General features: G+C 48.7%; 13 protein-coding genes; 4 read left to right on the top strand and 9 right to left on the bottom strand.

The window, feature by feature from the left end:
- Positions 1–255: 255 nt before the first annotated feature.
- On the bottom strand, positions 256–920 carry FFUJ_05945 (uncharacterized protein; the record flags this gene model as incomplete). XM_023579213.1 has 2 exons in its annotated part: positions 256–777; positions 846–920. The coding sequence occupies 2 exons, from the start codon at positions 918–920 to the stop codon at positions 256–258; spliced, it is 597 nt and encodes a 198-aa protein (XP_023432091.1).
- Positions 921–3428: 2508 nt separating this feature from the next.
- FFUJ_05944 (related to pig-c protein) lies at positions 3429–4855 on the bottom strand (the record flags this gene model as incomplete). XM_023579212.1 has 2 exons in its annotated part: positions 3429–4618; positions 4675–4855. 2 exons carry the CDS (start codon positions 4853–4855, stop codon positions 3429–3431), a joined length of 1371 nt encoding a protein of 456 aa, XP_023432090.1.
- Positions 4856–7335: 2480 nt separating this feature from the next.
- Positions 7336–7650, bottom strand: FFUJ_05943 (uncharacterized protein; the record flags this gene model as incomplete). XM_023579211.1 has 2 exons in its annotated part: positions 7336–7498; positions 7553–7650. 2 exons carry the CDS (start codon positions 7648–7650, stop codon positions 7336–7338), a joined length of 261 nt encoding a protein of 86 aa, XP_023432089.1.
- Positions 7651–7858: 208 nt separating this feature from the next.
- On the top strand, positions 7859–8806 carry FFUJ_05942 (uncharacterized protein; the record flags this gene model as incomplete). The annotated part of the gene is made up of 1 exon (XM_023579210.1): positions 7859–8806. The coding sequence occupies one exon, from the start codon at positions 7859–7861 to the stop codon at positions 8804–8806; it is 948 nt and encodes a 315-aa protein (XP_023432088.1).
- Positions 8807–9561: 755 nt separating this feature from the next.
- FFUJ_05941 (uncharacterized protein) lies at positions 9562–10503 on the top strand (the record flags this gene model as incomplete). Its single annotated transcript, XM_023579209.1, has 1 exon — positions 9562–10503. One exon carries the CDS (start codon positions 9562–9564, stop codon positions 10501–10503), a length of 942 nt encoding a protein of 313 aa, XP_023432087.1.
- Positions 10504–11202: 699 nt separating this feature from the next.
- On the bottom strand, positions 11203–15607 carry FFUJ_05940 (uncharacterized protein; the record flags this gene model as incomplete). XM_023579208.1 has 2 exons in its annotated part: positions 11203–15397; positions 15447–15607. 2 exons carry the CDS (start codon positions 15605–15607, stop codon positions 11203–11205), a joined length of 4356 nt encoding a protein of 1451 aa, XP_023432086.1.
- A 994-nt stretch (positions 15608–16601) lies between these two features.
- Positions 16602–17227, top strand: FFUJ_05939 (probable ubiquitin-conjugating enzyme E2; the record flags this gene model as incomplete). XM_023579207.1 has 4 exons in its annotated part: positions 16602–16654; positions 16722–16810; positions 16861–16992; positions 17052–17227. The coding sequence occupies 4 exons, from the start codon at positions 16602–16604 to the stop codon at positions 17225–17227; spliced, it is 450 nt and encodes a 149-aa protein (XP_023432085.1).
- Positions 17228–18339: 1112 nt separating this feature from the next.
- FFUJ_05938 (related to lipase 2) lies at positions 18340–19350 on the bottom strand (the record flags this gene model as incomplete). Its single annotated transcript, XM_023579206.1, has 1 exon — positions 18340–19350. The coding sequence occupies one exon, from the start codon at positions 19348–19350 to the stop codon at positions 18340–18342; it is 1011 nt and encodes a 336-aa protein (XP_023432084.1).
- A 1005-nt stretch (positions 19351–20355) lies between these two features.
- On the bottom strand, positions 20356–21103 carry FFUJ_05937 (probable ATP synthase subunit d, mitochondrial; the record flags this gene model as incomplete). XM_023579204.1 has 4 exons in its annotated part: positions 20356–20385; positions 20436–20522; positions 20573–20968; positions 21095–21103. The coding sequence occupies 4 exons, from the start codon at positions 21101–21103 to the stop codon at positions 20356–20358; spliced, it is 522 nt and encodes a 173-aa protein (XP_023432830.1).
- A 585-nt stretch (positions 21104–21688) lies between these two features.
- On the bottom strand, positions 21689–22439 carry FFUJ_05936 (probable nascent polypeptide-associated complex alpha chain; the record flags this gene model as incomplete). XM_023579203.1 has 3 exons in its annotated part: positions 21689–22019; positions 22070–22128; positions 22200–22439. 3 exons carry the CDS (start codon positions 22437–22439, stop codon positions 21689–21691), a joined length of 630 nt encoding a protein of 209 aa, XP_023432083.1.
- Positions 22440–23148: 709 nt separating this feature from the next.
- Positions 23149–23656, bottom strand: FFUJ_05935 (probable ribosomal protein L14.e.B, cytosolic; the record flags this gene model as incomplete). XM_023579202.1 has 2 exons in its annotated part: positions 23149–23463; positions 23528–23656. The coding sequence occupies 2 exons, from the start codon at positions 23654–23656 to the stop codon at positions 23149–23151; spliced, it is 444 nt and encodes a 147-aa protein (XP_023432082.1).
- A 1058-nt stretch (positions 23657–24714) lies between these two features.
- FFUJ_05934 (uncharacterized protein) lies at positions 24715–25219 on the bottom strand (the record flags this gene model as incomplete). XM_023579201.1 has 4 exons in its annotated part: positions 24715–24813; positions 24879–24941; positions 24993–25033; positions 25084–25219. The coding sequence occupies 4 exons, from the start codon at positions 25217–25219 to the stop codon at positions 24715–24717; spliced, it is 339 nt and encodes a 112-aa protein (XP_023432081.1).
- A 1139-nt stretch (positions 25220–26358) lies between these two features.
- FFUJ_05933 (uncharacterized protein) lies at positions 26359–26883 on the top strand (the record flags this gene model as incomplete). XM_023579200.1 has 3 exons in its annotated part: positions 26359–26370; positions 26422–26748; positions 26803–26883. 3 exons carry the CDS (start codon positions 26359–26361, stop codon positions 26881–26883), a joined length of 420 nt encoding a protein of 139 aa, XP_023432829.1.
- Between the last annotated feature and the right edge of the window lie 240 nt (positions 26884–27123).

Below are 27123 nucleotides of genomic sequence, written 5' to 3'. Positions count from 1 at the left end.
TCAATGCTTGATTATTACTAGCTAAGCTGGTACATGTCTATTACTTAGTACTTTTCCCATCACTCTCGATGGCAAGCTAATCAACCATGGGTACCCCTGGGAGAAGAGAAAAAAAAAAGGAAAGTGATACACTATCCATGGATCTTTGAACAACGCATTATTAATTTCCTTGTATCGTAAATGTCAATTGACTGCGTCCCATGAAATGCTCCGTGGTGAAGGTGAAAATATACGCAAACAGGTATCAGAGCTCTCTTACAGAGCAAGAACAGCACCGAGAGCAGCGAGGAGACCGAAGGCAGGGCCAGCAACAGCAGCAGCGTTACCAGTAGGAACGCTGCTGGCGCTGCCACTCTCGCTGCCGGAACCAGAGCCAGAAGTTCCACTGGGGGTGGAAGCTCCGTGAGTCTTGGTGGAGGTTCCGTTGCCGGGGTGGGGAGTAACGGGGACAGCGGTGGACTCCTCGGGGATGCTGGAGAAGATCGCGGGGACACTGGCGGAGCCGGTGACGGAGGTATCGATGCTGACAGTGACGGCGCCGGTGGTGGCAGCAGCAGAGGTAGCTGTAGGCTTGCCAGAGCCGGCGGTCTTAGCGAACTCCTTGCAGGCCTCGGCGGCAGCGGACTGGGCCTTCAGGAGGTCTTGAGCCTCGCAGGCCTTGGTCAAGCAAGGGGTGATGATGGGGAGGAGCTTCTCCTGGAAATCGGAGGCGCATTGGCAGGCGGTGTCCTCGAGCTTGCAGCCGGCCTTGGGGATGTTCTCCTGGAGACATTTGAGCTGCACGATGGATGTTAGTCGGGTGGTGTCATTGGATGGTCGTGTTCCATTGGTTCAGGGCGACTTACAGCACACTCGGGTTGACCACCGAAGTCCTGAGCGGCAACGAGGCCAGCGGCAGCGAGGAAGAAAGTAGCCTTCATCTTGAATGTTACTGTAACTAATAAACGATTGAGTGAACGCGAAAGCGGGAGAGCTTTGAATTATAAAGTCAACGATTAGACAGGTGCAAATTCAATTCAATTCAATTCAACGAGAGGGATGTACAGGAGACAACTAAGACAAGTCTCGGAACAGGTTGGCATCACCTCCTTATATACAATGTAGTAAAGTCTTGCAAACTTAAAAAGTCCCGATACTTTATTAGCCCAGTCAATAGTGACAGACGGCAGACGTCAACAAGTGGCTGGACTACGAACGAATACAGGCTAAGCTGCTGCTATTGGGGTGACCATTGACCTGATCCTGATCCAATGCTAAGCTCTAGCACAGCTTCAGGCTGCAGAGGTGCCCCTGGACCCCTGGTTCAATCCCCCCAACCCCGAAAAGCCGACACCAACCTTCTGTGTACTGTACATAAAACGCCTGAATCGACCAATCATGCCGAGTCCTGCGGCATAGGCGCTGACCTTTTTCGGTGGGTCTACAGCGCTGTTAGAGTTCTAATGGCCTGTCAATCACCATATTTCAGTAACATTCTCACAACTCTCGTAATTGTCGGGTGTCATCGTCTGAGGTTTCATAAAACTCTACTTGTTTTTTCTTTCTTCTGGTATGGAGTATCTTCCGTTATCTTCTCCAACAAGCGTCATTTTGTGCTCGGCAGCGACTTTGAGAACAAGGAAATTTGAGTTTTATTTATGTCTTTTCTAGTTCTCTCATCCCCTATAATAAATCTGCTACTCTTTGCCTTGTTTGTGCCGGTTGCCGTTTGGGGGGCGACGCCATCTTTGCCCATGGCGTTTCTTGGTATGCATCCGTGCATGTTTGAAGAGGAGGGGGTAGTCTAAATTGGTGCTACCCTCGAAACTAGGGATTTATTGCCCCGGACAACATCACAACAGTCAATGTCTTTCCAGATCTAGAAACATACGTACGTCGAATGTAGGTAGGTCGGACTGTCGGTATGTATTGAATACGAAGGAGCCTACCATAACTTTATTTCTCCATATTAAGGTTTGATGATGATGCTCAGGTAGTTCATGCATCAACATTGCTCCTTTCGTCTGTTTACTCCTTTTCTTTCTTTTTCAACGAGAAGCTTCCTTTGCTTTCTATCACTTATTCTCCCACTAAACTTACAGAGCATACCACCCAGAACAAGATAGGGCTAGATATTAGAAGAAACATACTCAGTACTCCGTACATACTACCTATGTATAAACAACCGGAAACGCCACTAAACGGCACAAAGACCAGGATGAGAACATGATATGCAGCACCATCTCAGCTTCTGCAGCTCCCACACACTGAATCAATCGTGGCAACCTTGAAGGCTGAGCTGGCTTACTGTTGCCGTTGTCTCTTCTGGATGTCATCTTCACATCCGACATCCTCAAGCTCATTCATCAACGTCAGCTTATTGCCCCCTCACGCATTGTGCATGCGCGTACTTGCATACAAACACTTACGCGTCGTCCCAAAGTGCCTCCTCAGTGCCTCACAGGTAGGTAGGCAGGACTGTCTAGTGGCCTTGTACGGATAAATTGGCTTGGATCCAACGCTTCCCAACAAAACATCTTCCTTCTCCCTTGCTGCTATTGGTGGATGTCGGCTTCTAATTCGGGGAGGTGTCTAGACAGTGCAACTCCACGAAACGCAGTGATGCTTGAACGAATACTGCTGTAGCTATCTCTGGCGGCTGCTTTTTCTTCTTTTGACTTCATCCTCACATGCAGGGCCAGATCAGCATCACCGATCCGCGGCTGCAACAGTGCATGCATCTCGTATCCAGAGTAACGCGTTGTCGAGGCTTGGAATCAGGCGAGTACGGCATAGCACTTACATAGGTAGGTACATAACCTCTCATCACATCATGCCAACACCACGTATGGATCTCCATTCGCTAAGCAAATCATGGTGTACATACTGAGTAGTAGAGAGGATGTTCAAGTGGGTAGTGATGTGATCTATGATAGTAACTGAGTGCCTAGGCCTGCATATAGCACATTGCAGTTAGGTAACCTCCATTCGCAGTACGTACCATATACAAAACGTCAAGTCTCCCTCAACTGCCATCTTCCATTTCATTCCAATTATCTCAGCCACCAAACTTAGCTAAGCCAAAGTCGATTATCCCTTCAATCAGAACCTCGATTGATATTGAATCCTCGCTTACTTCTCGATCTGTGACACAATTCCCATGTCGGCGTCCTAGCGTAGCCTTGTGGAGTTGAACAAAAAGCTTGACTCAGCATAGAAATCTTGCCAAGTTTCCTTGTGTGTTTGGCAATTGCTTATACAGCGGGACTCATTTGTCGTTCCTTTAAAATCGATGCAAATAGAGATCTTGTCTTCAAAAAGACGGCGACTTTGCAAAAAATTCCATCATGTAGTTACTGGAGTGGAAATGTTTCCTCAGAGGGCAGTAAATGCAAGTCCAAATACATTAACAAGTAAATAATAATTACATGCCTAAAAAAGACATCGCCTCATGAATCATCATCCCATCGAGGTCGATTCATGATAATGGGTCTCGCGGGATCCCACGGTCCTCGTATCTCGTTCTTGTACTTCTGAAGCCCTATCAGCCACCAGCTGCAGCCTCCTGTAGCCAGTATGGCAATGAGCATTCCAACAATCATGCCCACTAGTCCACTCTTCCATGGCCATCCAACTGTGTTCTTATCGTATCCCAGTATTAGGCCGACTCCGAAGCTTGCACCTAGTACCAGAAGAATGGCAGAGAGGATATGGAAGCGCCAGCTTCGATGTCGTACATAGCGTCGAAACACTGGAAACAACCCAAACACCTCGATGCTGAAGAGTGTCAGGCTGAACACTTGCTTGGTCGATGGTAGTCGGCTGGCGAGTACAGTCGATGCCATCAAAGCAGCATTTGTGGACAGCGATGCTGGAAACTTGGCGCCTACACCTCCAGAGTAGTCAAAAAAGAAGATGTTGATCGCGAGAAGCCAGAAGGACATAGCCCAGATGCTGTCGCTTGATGTTGATAGCGTTAGCGACTTGAGAATGGGGCTCAGTCCGAGGAGCGTGCAATAGATAAGAATCGCAGACTTGACTGTCTCCATCCTCTGTCGATATCGATTTTCTTCTGCCAGGAGGGGAGGCGGTAGTTCAGGGAGATGCTCCTGACTCGCTCGTGGAGTGTGTGCGATGCCACTGGCCAGGGAGGTCTTCGAAGCAGACTGAGCTCGATGCATCGTGCTGGGCGCATGCAGGTTGGTTGTTGAACTCGCAGCCGAAGCGACAGCAGAGGGTGCGGCGGTAGACGGCGCCGACTCGACCCGGAGCGGAGGTGGACGCCGGATACTGCCCGTGCGGGTTGGTCGCCTTAGACTTCCAGTCCGACCGGCCCTTCCCATCACATTCGCTGCAACGCCAAGACTCGGATCGTCCGTGTCCTCAATTTCTGATAGCCAACGTTCCCAGAGGATCCATCCTACAAACGTTGCGAAGCTGCTCCAACTTGTGACAGCAACAGGAGACACGCGCTCCTGAAATATGCCAACAAAACAAACAACAAAGATTATGACTGAACAGACGTGCTGTAGTATGACCGTAGAGTCAGCGACGAGTGGCCAGAAGTCGTATGGCTTGAGACGAGGGTTGCGCTGGAGATTCTCGAGGAAGGTCGCTTGATCTGTGTAGTTATCGGGGTCTGTAGGCTCAATTGTTAGCTACCATTGTCCAGTACAAGAATTTTCTGAGGCCTACACGACTGCTTAACCCACATCAGCTTCTTCCATGGGCGTTTACGTCTTCGGCTCCGGCCTCGCGGCCCTCGAGGAGGCGACACAAAGGCATCATCAGGGGAAAGATGAGAACGACCGAAGCCATGGAGGGCCGAGTGGTCTAACGAGGGGAACGGCGTCTCGTCGTCGGTAGGGGGTGGCATGCTATCGAGAAGGCATTGGAGGCGTCGGGATCAGGGTCCGGGTCCGGGATCGGGATCGGGGGGTTGGCTTGAACCTGGACTTTCTGTTGGTGAAGTTGGAGCCGGAGCTGAAGTTGGAGGCTGGTGTTGATGCCAATTGACACCTGTAATGAGTGGGTCGCCCAGGGTTAGTGGACTTGGAGATCGTGCCGTAGTGTCTCCCGTCATGGGAATGTATGGGATGGATCTACAAAGCAAAGTTAGATTATAGACAAGTGCGTGCGCGAGCCTGGACGTAGCTGTGTGGGCTGCGCTGTAATGTACTGACTGTACTGTATGTAGGTGGCTAGTAGAACATCCGTCCCATGCTTTGATAGTTGAGATGTGACGGGCTTATCGTCATCTCCAGCTCCCACCGGAGGACGTTGATCCTGCAGCAGTACAATATTCGTATACGCAAGTACCTCCTTGGGTATTCCTTGTCTCTCGGATTTTGTACCTCGACTGTTGAGGTACCTACTTCTCACTTCAGGCAGGAGGATAACAGGAAGGATGGAGCTGTCTTATGGTGGGGTCGGTGATACACTTGCAGCTTCCCACTCATAGGCAGGCAAACTTGGAACTGCACAACTGATGGTGCAGTCACCATCTGGGTTCAGTAGTACAAGTTTTCTCTCTCATCTCGTATCCTCTCGTCTCCTCCCGCAAAGTCGAAATACGGCCATACAACAAACACGATAGAAAATGTACTGATGCGCGGACCGAGAATAAAAAGCAGCTTTGATCAACCCTCGGGCCATTCCACTACCCTATACAAGCAGAGTCAACTCAACCGCCTGACGACTCCTCATCACTCGCATGATTTCACAAACAGCACCTTGCATTGCAGGAGGAGGAGAGAACATCCGCCGGAGAGAAAACTCAGGTCTGGCGGCTACAGTGCGATCTTCTTGATGACATTGGATACCGAAAGTGACAACATTGAGTATACGCAGATACGCATGTACACCGATGTTTCAAGCAGTCATCAGCCATTCCAATATTGAGCACATCACCGCCCTTCCTTCGATCCACCACCCACCATCCCATCCTGCTTGACCAGCCAGTCTGCCTTGGCATATTCAGTTACTTCTAACCGAGAAACTGGGTTGATATGCTAGACATGGTTCGTGGATACGCAGCATACAGAATGGACCGTGCAGAATGCAGGCCTTCTCTCCCCGTCACACCTATAAACCCGCATAGTTATCTCCACTCCTCGATAGCGACCACTTCGCATCTGCCAGCCAATGGATCAAGTTAGCTCTCCCGATCCTGAGAGATCGATTTGGAGAAAAACGTGGTCTCGGGACCCAGAACCAGCCACGCACCCGTACCTGCTGATGTGCTGTTATCGGAGAAATTGGATCATGTCGATGGCAAAATGAAATAGGAGCCCGGTGTTATTGCCCGATATCCATTTGCTCAGCCTTCACACTCATCACCATCATTATCTGCAGTCACCAAGGATGCCCGCTGCCTGCCCCAAGTCAGATCTCACTGCCAATCATAGCCAGACTTGGTAAAGGCGTTCATTCTTGGACTGTCCCAGAACCAGTTCACCGGCACCAATCGCGTACTATCCCGCCTCAAGTTAACAGGCTCCACACGGGGTTACCCGACATCCCTTGCAGGTTCCCGTCCAAGCCCTTCCGCCTCACATTTTGTCAAGCCAACCATACCGCTGGGTCCATACCAAACTCGCAGTTTTTCTCTACAGTACGGAGTGTACATAGGATCGGAAGATGACTCGGTACTCCGTACATCCACCGCAAGAAAGAGGACACATCTTAGATTCCCAACAGCAGAAGAAGGTTGAAGCAAGCTTGGAATAGATAACCAATTAACTCACTCCTTTGGTGTGTTGAGCTGAGCTGAAAGTGTCTGTTCGCGCGTTGACCCACGTTCTTGGACAACTGTCACCTAGCCTCGTGATAGACAATCGACATTCCCAGCATCATAAGCGGTCACCTCCAGGCTCCAGATGACTGTATGTAACTGGAGAGATTGCACTCCGGGCTGAGGAGGTCCTGATTCTGATTGATCTCTCCGGCCCTAGCATCGCGTCGTATCGGTCTTGCCCACTGGCAGGCTTTTGCGTCGTATGCAGCCACGACTGGGATACTCTGCCACCGTCCAACTCACATCAGGCCATTATCCAAGACATAGCATAATTATAATGCTATAGACACACGGACTGATCGGTTGTCTCGAATGCTGAGCGTTGTCTTTTGGCTGTTTCGACTCCGTACGTACACAACGAGATATCCTATCAAACATTTGACCAAAAAACAAGACAAGACTATAAATCATACTTGAAGCAAGACGATGAGCTAAAAAGGGCGGCGAGGGGAAACGGCGGACGTTGTGAGGCTTTTTGCCAGATTTGCTTTTTACAAGACAAGTGAGAGTCAAGAGGTAAACAAGGAGCGCGAAATGTTCGATCAAGTGTGATCGTCCACTTAACATCTTGCACCATCTGCGGCTCCCCCGGTCTCATCACCACTTTGTTCCTTGGAAAGTTGTCTCATTGGTAGGTTGACCGAGACATTAGAATCCGCCATGCAGCCTGCCGCCATCGAACCGCTGAGTGCGGTGTCGGTGAACCATCCCGGTTTTAGTAGGCTGTGACACAGTATGTACAGCACATAGTCTATCTACTATCTACCACCTACATACCTTACATGCATGCACGCATGCATGTATGCACCGCGTCCGACGATGGCTTCACGAGGATCAATTATTTTCCCCGCCCCCGACGTGCCGCAAACGGTCATGGTCCCCCCCTTACTTGTAGGTATGACACCGTTTCCGTCTGTCCTCGTGAGAACCCCTGCTCTGGGGTTCGACACTATATACTCCGTACCCGACGTGAGATTAAAACCGCCGCTGATACCTCTTGGTTGGCAGCCAAACTTTGATGTCTTCTGCTGGTCTTTATTCCTTGGAGTTCATATACTCCACCCTCTATTTACTATAATGGACATGTCTTCTTCATCTCATGATCTCGAGACCATTTCGTCTTTGTCCCCCTCCACCTCAGTTACGACCGACTTTAATTCTTTACCCACAGAACTTCGTCTCAAGATATGGTCACGAGCCAGCGAGCCCCGTATCGTTCTATATGGTGATCTGGTTCAAAAGAGCCGGTCTTATCCCTTGCCTACCGTTACTCAACTCACTGCGGAAGCGCGAGATGAAACCCGCGTGGGGTACGAACCAATTGGTAATGGATCATACTTCGACTTCTCCAGGGACATCCTCCTCTGTGACCACAGGATCTCAGATCAGGTGACCGACCAGTACCTAGATGGTCTTGCCCCACGGATACAGCGTCTTGTCTTCTGGGACTGCTTCCCTGATGATGGACGGGTGGAGGGACCCTATCACTACTCTGTCTATCTATCGGCGTGTTACCGGCAGCCAGATTTTGGGAAAATCGAATTCGACAGGTTTTGGTTCCCTAACGTGGATGATATGTGGATTGTCAAGGTGGGGGAAATCGACCCAGCGTGGATGGTCCAGGTGAACCCAGAATTGCCATACAGAAGGCGACTTCAACAGTTGGCGAAGCAGTTCAGATACTGGGTGGACGAGAACATCATTGAGATGGCACCCCTGGACCTGAGTGAGCCAGAAGCACAGGCTGTCTTGAAAGACGGCCGTTGTGGAAAAGAGGACTGCCACGAACTCAACAGACAGCGCAGTATCATGCTGTCCAAGGTTGCCTTCCTCGACGGTAGATACAGGGCCCCTGATGACGGACAGAAGTGGATCCGAATCATTTCATGGCAAGCTGGTGAAGAGAAAGTCGTCTACGAAAACAGAATGAGATGGGTGGTTGTTGAGAGAATTCTGACGTTTGACTTGCAACGGGATGGATGGAGCGAATCTGGAGTGGAAGTGAGACGACGTAGCATTCAAGGTAATTGAACTCGATGGGGGATACCTTTGACAAGCGCAAGGCTCTGAACGATAAGAACAGTACCTAGGCCCTGGACAACTAATATGTGCGTGAAGTTCAACAACGGCAACAACACAAGGAAGAACAAATTGACACTCGCTGAGGGTAAATGAAGAAGAGCCATGGAGAGGGGGTCAGGTTATGAAGAGAACTTGTTGGACTATCATGTCCTACCAGAAATGAAGGGCACAACGACCAGAACAAGCTATGGTCTAGCGCTATCATTATGGGCAACTCAATGATGAAACAGGCAACGGTATCTAATTATTTAAATATTCAGTCTAGACATACTGAGGTATGTTGTTTCTGTTATTTATTGCATTTAGAAATTTTATTTTTGAAATAAGCCGAACAGAATGATTAAAGAAACGGCAAAACTGAAAGACTATTTCCTCAATCCTCAGGTAGACCTGCATATTATAAATGAACTTTTGAACAGCCAATGTTGTTCGTGTATTGCGCTATAGTTCAGAGTACTTCAGCTTGGTTATCTGACATGGAACATCCCATCCCATCCCCCCTCATACTGAGATGGACGATGTGATAGTGGTGTTCGGGCGAACAGAGGAGGATAACATCACATCACATCTCTGTTCATTGGAAGGCCGCAATGAACAGAGATGTGATAACATGAACGACGCCTAGATAATGATGAACATTTTATCTTTATACTGATGTCCCAGGCATGAATTCGACTATAAAGCAAAGATATTCCGCAGCTAGAATGGCATACACGAATCCATCTCAACATCGCAAGTTCAGCAGCTTTGGACATACCCACAATCTTGTCACCTCTATCATGTTTTCAGTACTGCTCAACACCGAGCAAGTGATACTCGCTACCATGGGTAGTGATATCCACAAGCTCATTGGCCCCAAAATTGTCAGTTTCTTCCCTGAACGAGCATCTAGAAGCGAAGATGACTATCGCAGCATCGAGGCAATGATATACATGGGCGGATCTCATATGCCCAGACCTGGACTATATCAAGTGTTCGAGCAACTTCACCGCACTCGTTTCCAAGACAGGAACCATCGGTTGAGGCAAATGTCTGTTACAAAGGACACCTTCTTGACACACAATATGGTCATCCCAAAGCCTGTGCCCTCGCAGTTTGGATATCCTCATGGATACGACCTCATCAGTCTTGACCTGCATCTAGTTGCGTCAACTTTTGATTATGAAGAAGCAATTCCACACATTCAGTTGACAGACTATGCTTGGCGACCCTTGAGCCTCAAGACGTTCCCTCACCTTGAAGAGTTTACTATGATGTGCCTGCGACCTACCAGCTGCAGAGACCAAAGTCATTTGCCCTTCCTCAATTCCTCAACAAACAGACGAGGTGAGTACTATGGTTTCCGCTACCACCAAGATACCCGACGCGTGGAGTACACTCGGCTAATTTGGTCTGACGTCGCAGAGCTTGCATCTGCTGGCGAGGATCTTACAAATGGGCTATTTCCTTATACAATTGTCCGTTTGTGGATCGTCGGACAACGTCGCGGTCGGTATAGGATGCCAAGAGAGCTTGAATGGACGCACCTAGACCTGTATCCAAAGTCTAGTGAGCGCTATCTCGGCAGAATCAGAGACTTGTGGGTGCTGACTCGAATAAGACTCGAGAACCCGATCCGAGATGAGACATGTCAGATGGTAGTCTGATCGACTTTGGGTAAGTATTTTGCCGTGTTTTCGAAAGCAAAAGGATTGGGATGTGAGTTTGAGTTGAAATCGAAGTTGCTTTGTTTGATGTTTTGGATGTACTGCTGGCCGTTACTCTCTAGCATTTGTGTTTGGTTTGTTAGTTTACCTCGGAATCATTCCCAAAAAAAAAGAGTTTGGATATTATTATTGCATTAGGATCCGTGACTTGAATTGCTATACTGTTGCTAGGCAAAGAGTAACAAGTGTATGCTCTTGCCAGGCAGATGATTGTCTACCTATAAATCTGGTTAGAACAAGGCCCAAGAATTGATGTCATGTCGTCAGTGGAAAAAGAAGATATCACAACTGAATAATCGTATTGGTGTGACAATTGTTGATATGTTAGATGCCATTCTCGCCTTATTGACAAAGCAGTTGCCTAGATATTGCTGCATGCATACCTGGGCTTTGTGACCCTGAGTTACTGCAACCGAGCACCAGCAGTATACCCAAGGCATTGCACTTCCTCAACCATGACTACCAGCATCCTTTTGACGTGACTGATATTCATCTTTTTTGAAATATGGCAAGCAAGTGTTGTGTAAAAAGATACATATTCGACTCTAACACATGAAGTTCCAGCGCTCAAACAATCTAGCCTCCATTAGTGTACATGGCAATGGGCTCGTCAAATCCGATAGCGCTCCCACAGCGATATCATATTACGTTCCTCCGATCGTTTCGTTTCAAACTTGAAGCTCGTGACCATTCTCCTGCTGATTTCCGTAGCCTGTTGCCCAGACTTATACTCGCAGCTGAAAGGCCCTGCATTCGTGAGGGAAAAGAGGACTCAACTCTCTCCCAGTTACGAGGCATCTTTGCGTCGTCGTCGCTATCATCCAAGGCTGGACCGGGCAACATCACCATATGTCTTTGCCCCTTGAGCATGGCTCCCTGAAGGGCTGCCCATGATTCAACCTGGCCATCTGCTGCCTCCTCCACACAGTTGCACTCGTCGCCTGCGGGGCATTGCGTTTCGCCAGCAGCATGCCACTCTGCTAGACACGCCTCATGACTTGCACAACCACAAGCCAAGCATGGAGGGAAGAGAGCATCCACAGGCTCAAGGCAGTACACACATGCAAGCTGACTCTGAGTTTGATGGCAGCGATCACATGTACCAACAGCACCACCGACCTTGGAGTCACTGGAAGTATAGCGAAGTGGTTCCAGCTGTGTTTCGTGTATACGGCACATCCCTGTGACATCAAGACCGCGGCCTGATGCAAGCAGCGCTTGAAGCTGATCCTTCTTGCCCATGGCAATGGGCGATGAGTTATGTGCTTTGCCATCGTGACCAGCGCCTGGCTCATGGAAGGCGTCGTCACCGTGTCCTCCAGTCATGCCCTCCTTGAGCGAGTTGAATTTCATAATCTCCAGTCTGGAGAGTGGTTGGTTCCACATTTGCAGCATTTCAGCATACGCATATCGATAACGAGCATGGACATCCGCCTGACTGGACTCGAGCATGGATACGTTCAGCCAACCATCATCGTCGAAGGCGGTTTGATCCTCCATTGTGACGGCAATCTTTGTGGGCACAAGTGACACATAATCATCCCTCACATAATCGTCATCATCCAAAGAGGTTCTCCCACCATTCGAGTCCATCGCGGTCGACGCACTCCATGTAACATTGCCTGGAGCCAGACTGCTGAGAATCGTCTCAGCAGGGCTGGGTCTCTTTCTTACTTGATTTGGAGGTGACGACGAGCTGACTCCTGCAAACGAACGTGGCAGGTTGGCAGCAAAAGCTGATGCCAGACCCGAGTTTGCTCTATTTAGAAATCGTGTGTTTGGAGACGTAGACACGCTGGGCGGTGCCTCAACTTCCCCTAAATGCCCCTTGAATTTATTTGGCGGCGTCTCTCCACAAGAGTACGAGTTCGATGCTGCATCGCCACCCCATATGCCATCGTCTGACGCCTGGGATCCAGAATAGTGGACAGGAGTGTGCACTGTCATCGGTGTTGTAATAGCTGAGTTGGTATAACTGCGTCCACCAATATTCCATAGTGAGGCATCAGTGGGGAAGTAATCTAGCGAGAAAGCTGGTGCCTTAAAAGGGAGCGGAGTTTCGGGCTGCGGTAGATGTGATTCAAAGTAAGCCACACTGTCTGCAGCAGAAGATTCGCTGAATATACAAGAAAGCATTGCCAGCATTTGGATATCCGCAATCTGCTCATAGTATGTAAAAAGGTCCATGATGAAGTCCCTGGCCAAGGGATGTCTACCCCATTTGACTCTGCCCGACAATGCACCTTCATGTCTTTCCAAAAGGGAATCGTGAGGAGAAGTATCGGCATTGCACCTGGAAACCACATCGTGTGCGATTACCAGAATAGAATCGCGCCTCTGATTGTGGGCGAGTATCTCTAGCGGAACGCCCTTCTTTAATAGAAGCCCAAGATACCGCCAGACATCAACCAGGTCTCGAGCGTTGTACTTCTCAGCAACCTTTGCGTTGTGCTCACAGACCTCGGCTCCATCGCCAAAGATGGCGTACTCACGCGCAAATTCCTCTTTCGAGGGGAGAAGACCACGGAAGTCATGCATCGAGACTAGGTTCTTGGGCCGACCAGGCCTCCTGCGACTTGTGCCAGTGCCAGTACCAGTGCCTACTCCCGTACCACCGCCACTCGAGCGTATTGATCTGTCTTCGCTCCATGTTTTCCTAAACTGGCGACTAGGGTGGTACCAGAGATTAATCTTGTGCATTGACGTAGACTCTGAATCGCTCGAAGATGATGAGGATGAAGACGATCCAGAGTCGTCGGTATCAGAATCCCCACTGGATGCGGAACTGTCTTCCGCCATAAAACGTTGTCGAGGCCCAAGATCATGTGCGATTCTGCCAAAGCCTGCAAAGAATGGTTCCCCCTTAGGGCGTTCCCTATAAGCGTCCATAGTGGTGGTGAACAATGCCCGTGCCTTTTCCTCTTTGGAGGGGAAGAAACAGATCAGTCGTCCATTGTGTGAGAACCTGGCACCGCAGGTCCTGGGTGGTGGTGGCACGATAGTCCTATTCGGAGGCGCAAGCGCGGTATCCAGCTCGTTATGAGGGGGGAGTTCTTGAGACATGGATGCCGAACCGCCAGCGGGGATATCCTCGTCCGATTCACTAGAGCTCTCGTCCGCTAAGCCATCAAGTTCATCATCTAAATCTCGAACATTCTTGAAGAAGGTTGTGCTGCTTTCAAGATCAACTTCCCCAAGGAGATACGTAAAGGCAACCTCTAGGCAATTCTTTTTTCTCTGCAAGAACTGATTGGCCAGTTGATGAATCTCGCGATCAATCTTTTTGTGAGTCTCTGCAGGCATGAAGGACGATTTTTCAACATAGAACTTAGGTGCCCTGGTCTTGGGATAGCCGACTGGAATATCAATCCGAACCTTAACGAATATAGTTTCCCCATCAGCGCCCCAAGGGCCGTTCAGTGAGGCATTGAGAGTCAAACTGTCCATATCAATGTTGTCCCACCTCACTTTGGGAAGTTGATGGCTGATGCGTAAAAGTTCCTCCTGAATAGACTCAGGTTCTGCCCAGTCATCGTCAGGGTATCCATGGCCAAATATACCCGAGTCTTTTGACAAGTGTCGTTTGGCGCTCGTTGATGCCTTTCTCTTAGTCATGGCAATTCCTTTCATCCATCCTATTTGCGACTGGTTACGATCGACGGATCTTCCAGATACCTTGGCCTTCATTGAAGGACCTCGCCATGCCATCGATGTACGGTGGCTTTGAGTTGTGCCTGATCGCATTCCTAGAGTTAGAGCACTTTGCTTATGATAGCTGGTGCCAGGCCGGTGATCACTCATTGTAGCAGATTTACGATCGCGATCCGTACTTTCGTCTACTGTACGGAAAGTCTTATATGTTGCGCCTTTTCGAGTGATACTGATCGCTGGATCGGCTGGCATGCCGCGTTCATGGCCGATAGCGGCGAAGATCTTGGGGTCGATGCATTGAAGCTTCAGTTCGTTGTCTGTGCCCCAAGACACGAGCTGGAATTCACGGTTGTCTTTACCGTCGTCAGTTATGCCGCCACGGCATCGCCACAGAAATTCCTTTGCTTTGTGATCTCCGTGCCCCGGCCAGACATCGGTTGGTTGACTTGTCACTTTTGATTCTGGTTCAAAGTTGGTGTCGTAGAGATAAAGATCACCCGGTTCGTTCTGGGGTATTGCGAGGAGGCCGTGCCCGAAAGGTGTATGACGAGCTCTCCACACTGGAAATCCAGTTTCAATGGTATGTTGCAAAGGCTCTTCCGCAGTATAGTCCCAGAAGTTGATCCTCTTGTCGATGGAACAGGAGACGATCGCCTTCGGGTCAGACCGATTCCAGTCCAGGCCATATATCTTGGATTTGTGAGCTTTGATGGATTTTAGAGGCTCAGAAGAACGGCGTTCATCCCAAATATGCAACCATCGATCGTGAGCAGAAGCGAGAATGTGAGATGCTTGGCGGTTATATTTGACCTGAGATGCCCCAGCAGTCCAATCGCAGAAGGTCAAAACAGGCTGGCGCGGTCTTCGAAGATCCCATGCGTGAATGTAGCCATCTACTGAGCAGGTCGACAAGAGATCTGGATGATGAGCAGACCAATTGACGTCTGTAATAGCACGACTGTGGCCTTGAAGAGAATGTTCTATGGCACCTGAACTTGAGTCTTCCCTCCGATTGAGATTCCACACCAGGGCACGATGATTGGCAGCAGAGACGACCCAGTAGTCGCGAGCAGCAAAGGGTGACCATTGGACATCCACAACCAACCACGGAAGGCCATGAGTTCTCAGTCGCCGGGGAGGGCTATATGGTGAGTCAAGATCTATGATTGCCAATCCATCAGGCCTATCTCGTTGTTAGAATCTATCAAGTCAACCGTACACTTTTAACCTACGAAGCCAAAGCGACGTCTCGCCCAGCAGGAGAGATAGTGGCAGAGCCGACTAGGCCATCAACATGAATGGTGCCATCTGACTCGAAACTTTCGCTCTCGTAGGCAGATTTGATGACCTTGCCCTTCTTGGGGGCATCAGCAAGTTGGTCGAAGGAGGGCATGGTGATGGGCTATCTCGAGAGGGTATCACGACGTTCCTCATGTCGCAACTCATATGATATGAGGTAAGAAGGGGAGAGGACAGGAGACACAGCGGACTGCCACTGAATGGCTTTGAATCATGTCATCATCCACAAGAGGCCAAAGAAGGATAGAGGCGTTTAAGTGCAGCAGGGGAGAAGAGTTGCCCAGGGCAATGTATTCTTGAATACGAACGTTGTATAAAGATGTTTATTAATGAAGTTACTCAACTGAGCTCGCGTCCACTGGATGAATGATTGACAGGAGGTGGTCAGAGCGCGCGACATCGTTCCACAAGGAGGTACCGCCCCTGCTGTTTGAGGTGTTGTGGTACATCCCCAGCCCCCGCCCCCCCATTGAAGTGCGTGTGAAAGGTTCAGCACTTCCATGACGGAACCTTCCGCGACCTTTATTGGGCAGATTTGTTGTATGACAGCGCCTAATAAAGGGCATGTACTTTGAAGTATAGCTCTCTACTACATAAGGTACCTACCTACACTACGTACTAAGGTATAGACAAACTACGGAGTATAGTACCTAATAATGGATGCACATGGCTTATCTACCTACCTATCTACCCATCTTTGCCTAACCATTTGTTGATAATCGTCACTTGATTTAAATGATCAGGTGTCAAAACAATTCCGTTTATTTGCGGCGCGCTGCCAGAATCTTTCTTTTCATTTAATCACTCCCATCGGGTCTTGTTAGATTGCTTGCTTCTCGATAATACAGGTCTCTACGGAGTACCTGCCACTGCGACTGCCCCGCCGTTGACCTTAATAAGTGCCCGCCAGGTATTTCAAGCATTCAACCCAGACCTCACCCAACCACAACCCTTCTCTACGTAACTCTACCGAAAGCTACCGCTACGACGACACGATATCGTATAAGCAAGTACTCACCGAGATAAGAACCGTATCCACCGATATCGAATATCGTCGAAATACCTTCACATACCCCCCCGACTCCATCATGGCTCTCCCTAAGCGCATTATCAAAGAGACAGAACGGCTCATGGCCGAGCCGTAGGTCATCCCCGAGGCTACAGGTCTTGCTCCCTGACTTTGTAACCTAACATTCGTCGCAATACAGTGTTCCAGGAATCAGTGCCGTTCCTCACGAGGATAACCTCCGATATTTCGATGTCCAAATTCACGGTCCCGCCCAGTCTCCGTATGAGGGTATGCTCTGTATCACTACCAGTTGATCTGCCTACTAATTCAGAATTCAGGTGGTGTTTTCAGCCTCGAGCTCTTCCTCCCCGACGATTATCCAATGACTCCTCCCAAGATTCGATTCCTAACCAAGATCTTCCACCCAAACGTCGATAAGCTTGGTCGTATTTGCCTCGATGTCCTCAAGAGTGGGTTGCATATCAGGGTGCATATAGGTCTGGAACGGCCAAGCTGACAAACGCTACAGATAACTGGTCTCCCGCTCTCCAGATCCGAACTATCCTCTTGTCGATCCAGGCCCTCCTCGGTGCTCCTAACCCGGATGACCCTCTCGCTGCAGATGTCGCCAAGAGCTGGAAGGAGGATGAGCAGGCCGCTATTGCAACCGCCAAGGAATGGACCGCCCAATATGCGAAACCTTGAGGGGAAATGATACACCAGGATTAAATACTTGAAAAAAAAAAGGAATTTAAACACACATGAATGATCAAGTTGGGAGAACAAATGCTGGAGTTTAGGAGCCAAGCGATGTCTCATGGAGATTCTTTCTATTGGCTTTGAGTGGGTACAATGGCACTCGCAGGTTTGCTCTTGGTCTTGTCTGATAGACCTGAATGCTTTTGCTGTCAAGAAACGCATCGCCATTTTGTCTAGTCTTATCCTGATACTTTCAACGATACCTGCCGCTTCAGTGTGAAAGGATCGTATCCAACTCCCTCCAGGCAGCTCCTTGGCCTTTCAGTTACTGGTGGGTTGTTCGCCGTTGTACCTCCACCACTATGACATCCCAGAGCTGTGATCTGGACCTTGTTCTCTATGTAAATCAGAAGTTAATTGAATCAGGAGACAAACTTAAATCTTGATTCTTACACCAGGTGGTAGGATGGTGTTTCTCCTTAAACATAATCCAACGATAAGTTCACAGGATACAGGGGTGTTTGGTGGTCACTATTGGCAACCATTATACTGAACAAATTCTCGTTCTCAGGAAGATCTGTGTCGACTTGAAGAATCTCTGTTACTCTGTGTTCGCCGAGGACTGGAATTCTCTAACCTATGAGGGCCAAGATCCGAACAACGTCTAACCTTCATGCTCTGTGCCATAAGAACAAGTGGTGTCATTCTATCGAACGATCCCTCGGCAATATATTCAATGAGGGACCATCATGGCAGGCCCCAAATCCGTCTTGAAAAAACGCTTTTCATGGCTTGCGTCCAATGTTACTTGGCGCGAATCTTTGAGAACGAGCAAATCCCTCTTCGAAAACCATGAGTGTCGCGAGGAAGATTAAAGGACTCACCTAAGGCTTGGTATCTGAAAGGAAATCCAATACCTTACAGCCCTGAATTGTATCTAAAAGATTATTTGTTATTTCTTTTTTTACTGCTGTACTCTACTGGAGGTTTGAAGGGCTTATTGGGGGCACATTGTTACCGTAGAAGTGGCAGTGGAGAGAACAATCATACAATAGATCAAAATCTCCTATGCTTGGAAGTAATGAAAAATGCATGCCCCGTTCCGAATTTATCTTCTCCTACTTGAGAAGCCATCGTAATCCGTCCAGCATATGTTTCTCGCAGGTCAAGGCATGATCGAGGTGAGGAGCCTTGAGCCAAAAGGTATGCGGCCAGCCCACCTCCACCTGAACCTTGACATCGATACCTGCTTCCCTAAGAATCATGGCATAGCATAGCCCATCCGAGTACAGGGGGTCGTTTGAAGTCAGCTGGATCCAAGTACGAGGCTGTCCCTTCAGCTCGTCTTCCGAAACCTCAAGAGGTAATTTCTCAAGACCATCCCTCGGTGTGTTTCGGTGTAAATATCCGCCCAATGATGTGATGAACGTTTCAGACACGCTTGTGTGATATGGACGTAATTTTTCAGGTACATATTCCTCGCCACTGGCTCTGTCCGCTGTGACTGGACACCTCAGTAGAAGTCCGTGAATGGCACCCTGAGGAGCTGCTTGCGCCACTGCAGATGCCATCTGTCCACCACTCGAGCTTCCGATAACGATGGTTCTTATCTTTGGGTTGTGGAATTTATGAAACCCATCCAAGCTGTCAGAAAGACAGACGGTAGCTGGATTTTGAGGCAGCAGGCGATATCCCACTGAGTAAAGTCGAATCCTGGCAATGCGTGACTTGACAATATGCCTGCAAGATAGTTCTTCGCTATCCGCCTCACCAACCCTCAAGCCGCCGCCGTGGTAAAATATAACGATAATCTCCGGCTCCTCAGCTTCGGCACCTGTAAGGTCCAGTTGAAGGATGGGGATTGGATGCCCATCCACAGAAGAGGGAATAGTGAACTCTTTCTTCGTAACTCCCTGGGAGAGCTCATGGTCTCGGGTTCCAGGCGCCGTAACTTGAGCATATAAGTCGCGGCATTCCTGAGCATAAATCGGTTGCCGTTCTTCTATACTGCTGAATACTCTTGGGGGGCCTTTCTTCTTGGCCTCTTCTTCATGTGCCAGCCAAGCAGCGTCTAATTGCGGTGCCGTCTTGAAGACAAAGGTTTCGAGTTCCGGATCTGGAAAGACCATATTTGATGTTGATCTGGTATTTTGACAAAGGACTTGATTGGAGAAGTATTCGCAATACTGACCATACGTTACGAGGGATATATAGCGTATCGTGTAAGTCGGGATATTCAGGCTAAAGTCCGACACGTGACCCTGATATTGCTGTAGGATTCCGAACAAAGATACTGCACGAGACTGACTACATACCTAGAGCGACGTCTGAGGATTTAGAGCCTTGCAGTTTTGGCCAATAACGTTATTTGAGTAGAAGACCCTCAGAACGGAATAGCCAAGCTTGGATTAAAACAAAGAAGATAGAGGAGTCTAATAGCTAAAAAAAAAAAATAACTTATAAGAAGCTCAATCTTTACCAATCGACTCCTGGATATGGAATATCAGCAACTATTCTACATAGTGTACTTCCTTTCATATAGTCCGACACCGGACTTGGACTTAACTCTCAGGTTGTCTTCGGATATAGGGTATGACAAGAGATGCGTAATGATGCAGATGACTGAAACGTTGCAGAACAGAATGAACTTGATCGGATGGCGTGCCTATATTACGGTTCACTTTGGGCACATCAAGAAATTGCCCTGTGCATTGGGTGGTGTATGGGAATTCGGCCAACGTCTCCCTCGGATTGTTCAACCTCCTGAAATGACTGTCTCCATACTCGATAGGTATTGGGCCAAGTATCGACGAAGGAGTGAAGGCTCATTCCAAAAGTTGTTATAAGACAACACTCGAGAGTGACGGGAACAAAGAACTAGGATGCTCGGCGTGAATTGGGCAATCAAGAGACATAAATTTGAGAGGTCCGAGGTTAGTCTGGTAACTAAGAACTCGAACACTATGCTTCAAATCGAACCGCATTCTCAATAACTCAATGAGAATTCATTATAAAGCACAGAGGAAAAATTGTAGCGAATTGGATATGAGACAAGCCGGGTTCTCCCTCGGGATCTTGTATCTACAATGCTAGAGTACACAACACGAAGTCGGAAAAGGTATATCGCGATTCGTTTAAACCACAGCCAAGTCGCCGAACTTCTCCTGCAGTGGGTGTTAGTACTGTCAATTCCTCTGTCATCCGGACAACATACCTTGTATCCTGGCACCATCCATCGGCCCTTGGAAACGAGCTGAGCAGTCTTCTCGTCGATAGACTTCTCGGCAGCGGCAACCTCGTCCTGTAACTTGTGAATATCGACCCAACAGTCTCAGCTTCGGTGGTACGTACGACAGTGAGTTCCTCGAATGGTCGGGCCTCCTCGATGTTCTTGAGGGTAGCGGCAAGATCCTTAAGTTCAAGGTCAACGGCCTCCTTAGTAGCCTCGGCGTTCTTGACGGCCTCGGCCTCGAAAGCATCGATAGCCTTCAGTTGTCGGCTAACATCGTAGGTGACAGGCTTGAAGGCGCTGAATCGCTTCTCGATCTCATCGATGATAGCCTGGTTCTTGAGGACGGATCGGTACTGGGAGAAATCGACGGTGGTGGGCTGCTCCTGGAGTTGCTGAACCTTGCGGCGGACGTCCTCGTTGCGCTTCTTGAAGGCCTGCAGGGAGGCAACGGTCTGGCCACGGAGACCGAGGGAGCTGGTGACCTTGGTCCAGTCAAGCTTGAGAGCTGCGCTTCGCTGTCGGAGAAAGGGAAAATTAGCTCACGGCATCCTGGGGCGTAGAGGCGCGCGATCGGGGGCCGGGGGAGAATTTCGACAGCACCTGCGATCAGTCACACGCGCCAATTGATGAATTGAACTTACAGTCGCCATTTTGAGGAAGGTTACGATGTCGAGAGAGCGGAGAGGATAATCTTGATTGACTGTTGATGACTTTGCCGAAGTTCAGGGAACTACCGGGCACTAGGAAGTCACGTGCTTCCACTCAAATATCCGGCGTGCGGCGTTTTCGGACCCCTCATTGACGTCGGCTCAGGATGAGCGAGGACAAAAGTTAAGGAAAATTGAGGCTCAGAAGCCAATCAATGGCAAGAGAGTATTGAGCGATGAGACCCGAGATGCAGAAACTCTCACGAACCGGAGTACGGTGACTCAGCGTAGACAGCAATTAGCAATTGATGGAATAAGTAGTCATGACATACATCGCTCATGAAACGAATATCAAGTCAGTCAGTCGGTCGGTCGGTCACAATCAGTCCATGAATACAACATCACGCATGATCAAAATTTCAACAGCGTTATTTGACGGATTTATGGGTGTTATTCCCCTTCAATTGTTCCCGTTATTTGGCATCAACTCCGTTCCACAGGGTACAGTTCGCCAAGAACTAATACAAGAGCCCAATGTTCGTCCCCTGTACATGCTTTTTTGGATGATCGTCCAGCAGAAGCTCATGCTTAGATACTTAGAGCCATGATGGAATTGACAATATCGTTGTCGTTCTCCTTCAACGCCTTGACGGCCTTGTTGCGGCTGACGTTGGCCTGGGTCATGACAAGCTCAATATCCTTATCCTCGAGTCCGGAAGCGTCGACCTCCTCGTCGTCATCCTCCTCCTCCTCTTCATCCTCCTCCTTGTCCTTCTTCTCCTCAGCGGTCTCAGCAGCCTTGCTGGGCTCACCGTGGTTGTGGCCAGAGTGGTCCTCAGCGTTGGCGGAGGCGAGCTGAGCAGCAGCAGCTTGTTGAGCAGCGGCGTTGACATCCTCAATCTTGGCCTCACCGAAAACACTGGCTTGAGGTCAGAGGCAGATCTATCTTTTTACAACAATACAACTTACATGTAGGTGTTGCTGTTGGGAGACTTGTAGACCTCAGGGTTGTTGATGACGAAGAGGATCTGTAGCCTTCGGTTAGCACCAACACTTCATTTTATCCCTCCAATCTCTTTAAAAAACCACCGGCACTCACGTTCTTGGGTCGTCGGAGAGTGACACGGGTGATGCCAGGGATGCGGGTGAGGTGCAGCTTCTCGAGGGCCTTGCGAGCCTTCTTCTCGTTGCGGTTGTGGATCACAGTAGAGCCAGCGGGGAGCTGGCCCTCGCCGACCTCCTCGACCTCGGAGTCGTCGCTGGAATCATCCTCGTGCTCCTGGACGGTGGTCTTCTTGGGCTCCTCGTCGGGAAGTTCTTCAACGCGGGGGTTCGACATTTTGGCGACTGAAGTGCGGGCACAGATGTTAGTAAATCTCAGGCAAACAATTTGTGGCAGCAAAATCTTCCCGGGACCGCAAAAAATCGATAGCAAAATAACATAATGAACATAACGACAGCTGCGCACTTACTTGTTTTGCTGATCCCAGTTACGTCTGTTTGCTGGCCTGATCTCTCACGTCGTCGTTTTGTGATGGGGTCCTCGCACAGCGATAATTCTACCTAGGGCTTGGTGGGAGGTGGGAACTAAGGTGCATTAGGTAATCAGAATCTGTGTCACTACGTCTCCCCCTCCAGAATCCGGATGTCTAAGAAAGTGACGACGGGTGGAGGGAAAATCCATGGAGCAATTTGGACAATAATTAAGGTTGAATATGGGGATACAAAGTGGCTGAGTGTAAAGACATACATGCATACACAGGCAGCGGAGTTTTGGGGTATTCATTTCATTTTTATTTCGGCTACAGTTCACAATGAATCCATGTTCTTTTTTGATGCTCCTTATGCTTTGAATTCAGTTGATCTCAGAATTTCCGTATTGACGCCGTTCATCGTGACGATGAAGTGTGAAATACAGCCTTCCAGAACGGAGCAAAAGTGAATCCAGCAGCCTCTATACCGCCGTGATGTGTTTCCTGCCCAGTTCCGTGCCACTTGATCTAAACCCGACTTTCAAGCACCTCCGTGACTCCAGCTTAATGACCCATTTATGCGGAGGCCTTGACCTTGGCCAGAGCCTTGCGCTCCTCGAATCGTCGCTGCTTCTTGAGTCGGAGAACCTGGAAGCGCTCGAAGTCGGTGAGACCCTTCCTCCGCTCCATCTGATCCCGCTTCTTAGCCCAGTTGGTCTGCTCCCACTTGGAGTCAATCTCGGACTTCTCCCAGAGCTTTCGGACGACACCAGTTCGGGAACCGCGGTTCAAGCCCTCGACGATAAGAGAGGAGAGGAGGACCTTGCTGAGGGGGACGGCTTGTCGGGGAACAGCGAGGCTAGCGTTGGCGGAAGGACCGTCGACGAGAATCTGTGACGGGGTCAATATCGCGTGTTTCGGCAGATAAGTCTGTTCTGAAGCAGGAGAAACCTACTCGCTTGTGGTCGATGATCTCGACGATCGTGGCCAGGCGGCCGGCGAAGGGGTGGTCACCGTTGATAACAACGACACGGCCAACCTCAACGAGGCGCCAGTTCGAACCCTCAATGACTGCGTCGCCCATTGTGACGGTGATCTAATTAACGGTCGATTAGTCGAATGTTTCAAGAGTCGCGCGCGCAGTGATTGATTGTTCGAATACAACTGCGATCGTAGGAGTCGAGGTTCATACCAGTTGTCGATTATGCTGTCCCGTTAGTTGGTTGTTTGCTGGAGCCGCGGACCTTGAAATCGCTAAGGACTTTTTGATCGTGGGCAGAAAAAGATCCTGTGCGTGCCTGCCCTAACTTTCGGTCTAACTTCCGGACTAACCTTTTGGCCGTCCGACAAAGCGAGCTCACCACCCGGCAACGGAGCACGGGCCAGCCGACGACAACTTCAAAAGAAAATTTCTGAAGACATCAAGTTTTGTACAGACCAACAAAACTCTTCCTCCTTATGGTCGGAGAGACACACCACATTTTTGAGTGCATCAAGGTAAGAATCCATCACGCTTCTCTTTTCCCCTTCTTCTCTCTCTCGCATAGGATGAGGTAATTTGCGATTGATTCTGCTTGATGGTCCTCTTTCGCCGGAGTGGCTAAATCGGGCGGATAGCTGATATTCAATTTCTTACATATTCTGAAAGCACATTCTGTCTTACATTCAGTCTCGCATGACCTGCCATTTTACAAAGACTAACTCAAGACTTTAGTGATACACTTCTCCGTCTTCTCTAGTGGCAAGCTTTAGTTAGCATACTGTGAGCCTTCCTAGCAGCTACAAGCAGACACATTCAATGTCCACAATTACAATTAATAATAATTTTTTAAACATTCACAAGCAATACCGCTCGTTTCGTTTTATTCATGTGAAATGCCGTACAATCCTTGCTACCTCGATGTTTAGCGATCGCATTGAAACACATACGTAGTACATATACTATGACATCTAATGTGCCGGGGACGTTTGACGAGATATCGTTGGGACTGACTTATGTTTCAATAAGACCACAAGGCCTCCTCATATTCACGTGTGCGATGTAGAGTCATGTTTCGGCTTTCAATTCAATCATTAATTCATCCTTTCCGAATCATTTGCCTGCAACGACTCGGCCGTGATCTAAAGTACCTATTGTTACAATTAAGCCTTGCCCTTGCGCTTCAACTCCTCTTCCTCTTCAGCCTGGAGCTGAGCATCGACCTTTGCGCCCTTGGAAGGTTCGTTGCCGTGAGCGCGAGCCTTGTTATTGCTGTTAGTTTTTTGCTTTTCTTTCGGCGCCAAAGCCAGATCTCGATTGGACTTACGGGCAGAGTGGGATCCTTCTTTAATTGGGCGGTCTCGAGATCGTCGTCAGGCTCGGATCGCTGCTGTTTTACATTAGTATATAGTGGATATCCAACTGCGGCGGCTCAACTAACTTCCTCAGCAGCCAGGCGGTTGGCGATGGATCGCTCATCCTCTGCAATTTTGTTAGAATATTTTCTCATCTTTAATCCACGGAATACGTACTGGAATCAAGGTTGTTGTGAGAGTTCTCCTTGCCCTCGTTGTAGGGGTTCTCAACGTTGCGCTCCGACTCAGGAGCGTTTCTCTGATCGCCAGCCTCGTAGACACCACGGTTACCAACGTTGGAGTGGCCAGACATGATGGATGTGTGAGAGTTGTGTGTTTAGTGATTGAAAAGGAGAATTATGTGAAGAGATGAGATGTTGTGTGAGAAATAGTTTTAATTGATCTCAAGACCCTTTTGTAGTTCCTCTTCGACGATGAATCAGTGCCATGGTCATACATCTTCTCCACAACCCTGACTTCATAGAATACGTCATGATAAAAGAAAGTCCTTGCTCACCACAACAAAACGCATCAGATCGCAACACATACGTCATAAGTAAAAAGAAAGAGATTTTGGCTCCTCCTTAGGGTTTCTGCAACATATGCTTTGCTACATACAGTCGATCTTCTAGCGTAAGCGGTTGATATCAGCTTGGCGAGGCGCCTGTCCATGATCCTTGACAGCAGGCCACATGAGACACTAAACAACATCTCATGAATTCTTAATGAGAGAGCACGTCCATTTGCACATATAGAAACAATAGCGATCGAACATTCCAGCTATTCTTTCTCACGTCAAGGCTTGCTGCCGTGTGGTACCGTATGTAAGGTAAGTTTGAAACTGGGACAATCAAGATGTATTAGCCGAGCCTCATCCGATCGTGACATTTGATTTCTTAAAAACTTTACTGATTGGCAATTTGCTTGCAACATTTCGTGATTGCTGGGTTTTACAAAATACAAAACCACGACTGGTAAATGAGGTATCTACCGAGATGGACCCTGACCTTAACACCACCCATAAGTAAAGTAAGTACTAAGCCAGGACATAGTGACTGGCTGGATTAATGTGTCTTTGACCCCTCAGAGAATTAAAAATTATTATTTTTTGTAAAGTTAAAACCTATCGCCAAAAGGTTTATTTTTATACCCACTTTGAGCCTTCTTCTCTTAAATAATGTCATTCATACTTGAAACACGAATGTCCCGAGGACATTGGCTCTCTCTTATATATCTCTGGTCATCCTTGAGGAGGCGGAAGATAGCGGGTGCCGTAGTGGGGGTCTATGCACGGGCCTTGCAGACCCGAGCCATTAACGTTAAGTCATTTTCGGCGTGACGAGCTTCATGGAGCTATACCGAATCGGAGCTCCGACATCAACCTCCATGAACGATCGTGATCTTTCTACAATTGTTTTCTAAACATAAACTTTTGAAAAATAACCAGCTAAAATGTTTCGCTTTGTAAGTTACGAGGCCAATATCAGATATGCGTAATTACTAACAAGCATATAGCATAAGACACTCGATATTGTGACAGTCTTCCACAAGGCCAGCTCTCCGGCATCTGTCAGAGTCGCCAACCTTTTGAAGCAGGTCTCTGCCAATGCCACTTCTGGCGCCACTCTTGACCAAGCGAGCGACCACTCCGCCCAGACGGCACCTATTCGAGACCAGTTTGAGCTCAACATCACCGAGGATCCTCCTACAGACGACCAGGTGAAGACAATTCTGGAATATGTTGGAAGCAACAGTATCCCCAAGGTGATCAAGGGTGCAAACAACGAGAAGGAGGCTCTCAGGAAGTTCAAAGAGAGCAAAGAGAGCTTCATTCGACCAGTGGTATGTTGCCTCTGGAATGTCACGATGGAAACCTACTGACTAATATACGTATAGGTTGTGGATTGGAATAATGGCAAGGCCATTGCTGGCGACAACGAGTCTGAGATCCTCAAGCTTCTGAAAACACAGAAGTAACGTCTCTAAAGCTGTCAATGAACTATCGCATAACCCCTCTCTGTATATACTATGTCAATGATTGATAGCGTCTGACGATCAGCCATATTAGCATGCTTGTATTAGTGACCCATCATGAGCCGACGATAGTAGGTTGACAAGCGCCCGATTTTCTTTTCGAAATGCCACAAGGCATTCCCCTCGGTACGATTGCCAGTCTTTCCACGAAAAGACCCTTTATGAACAATATCAAAGTTTGGC

The sequence above is a fragment of the Fusarium fujikuroi genome, chromosome FFUJ_chr06 (assembly GCF_900079805.1).
Source record: "Fusarium fujikuroi IMI 58289 draft genome, chromosome FFUJ_chr06".
Classification (NCBI taxonomy): Eukaryota; Fungi; Ascomycota; class Sordariomycetes; order Hypocreales; family Nectriaceae; genus Fusarium; species Fusarium fujikuroi.
This window is presented reverse-complemented; position numbering and strand designations above follow the sequence as displayed.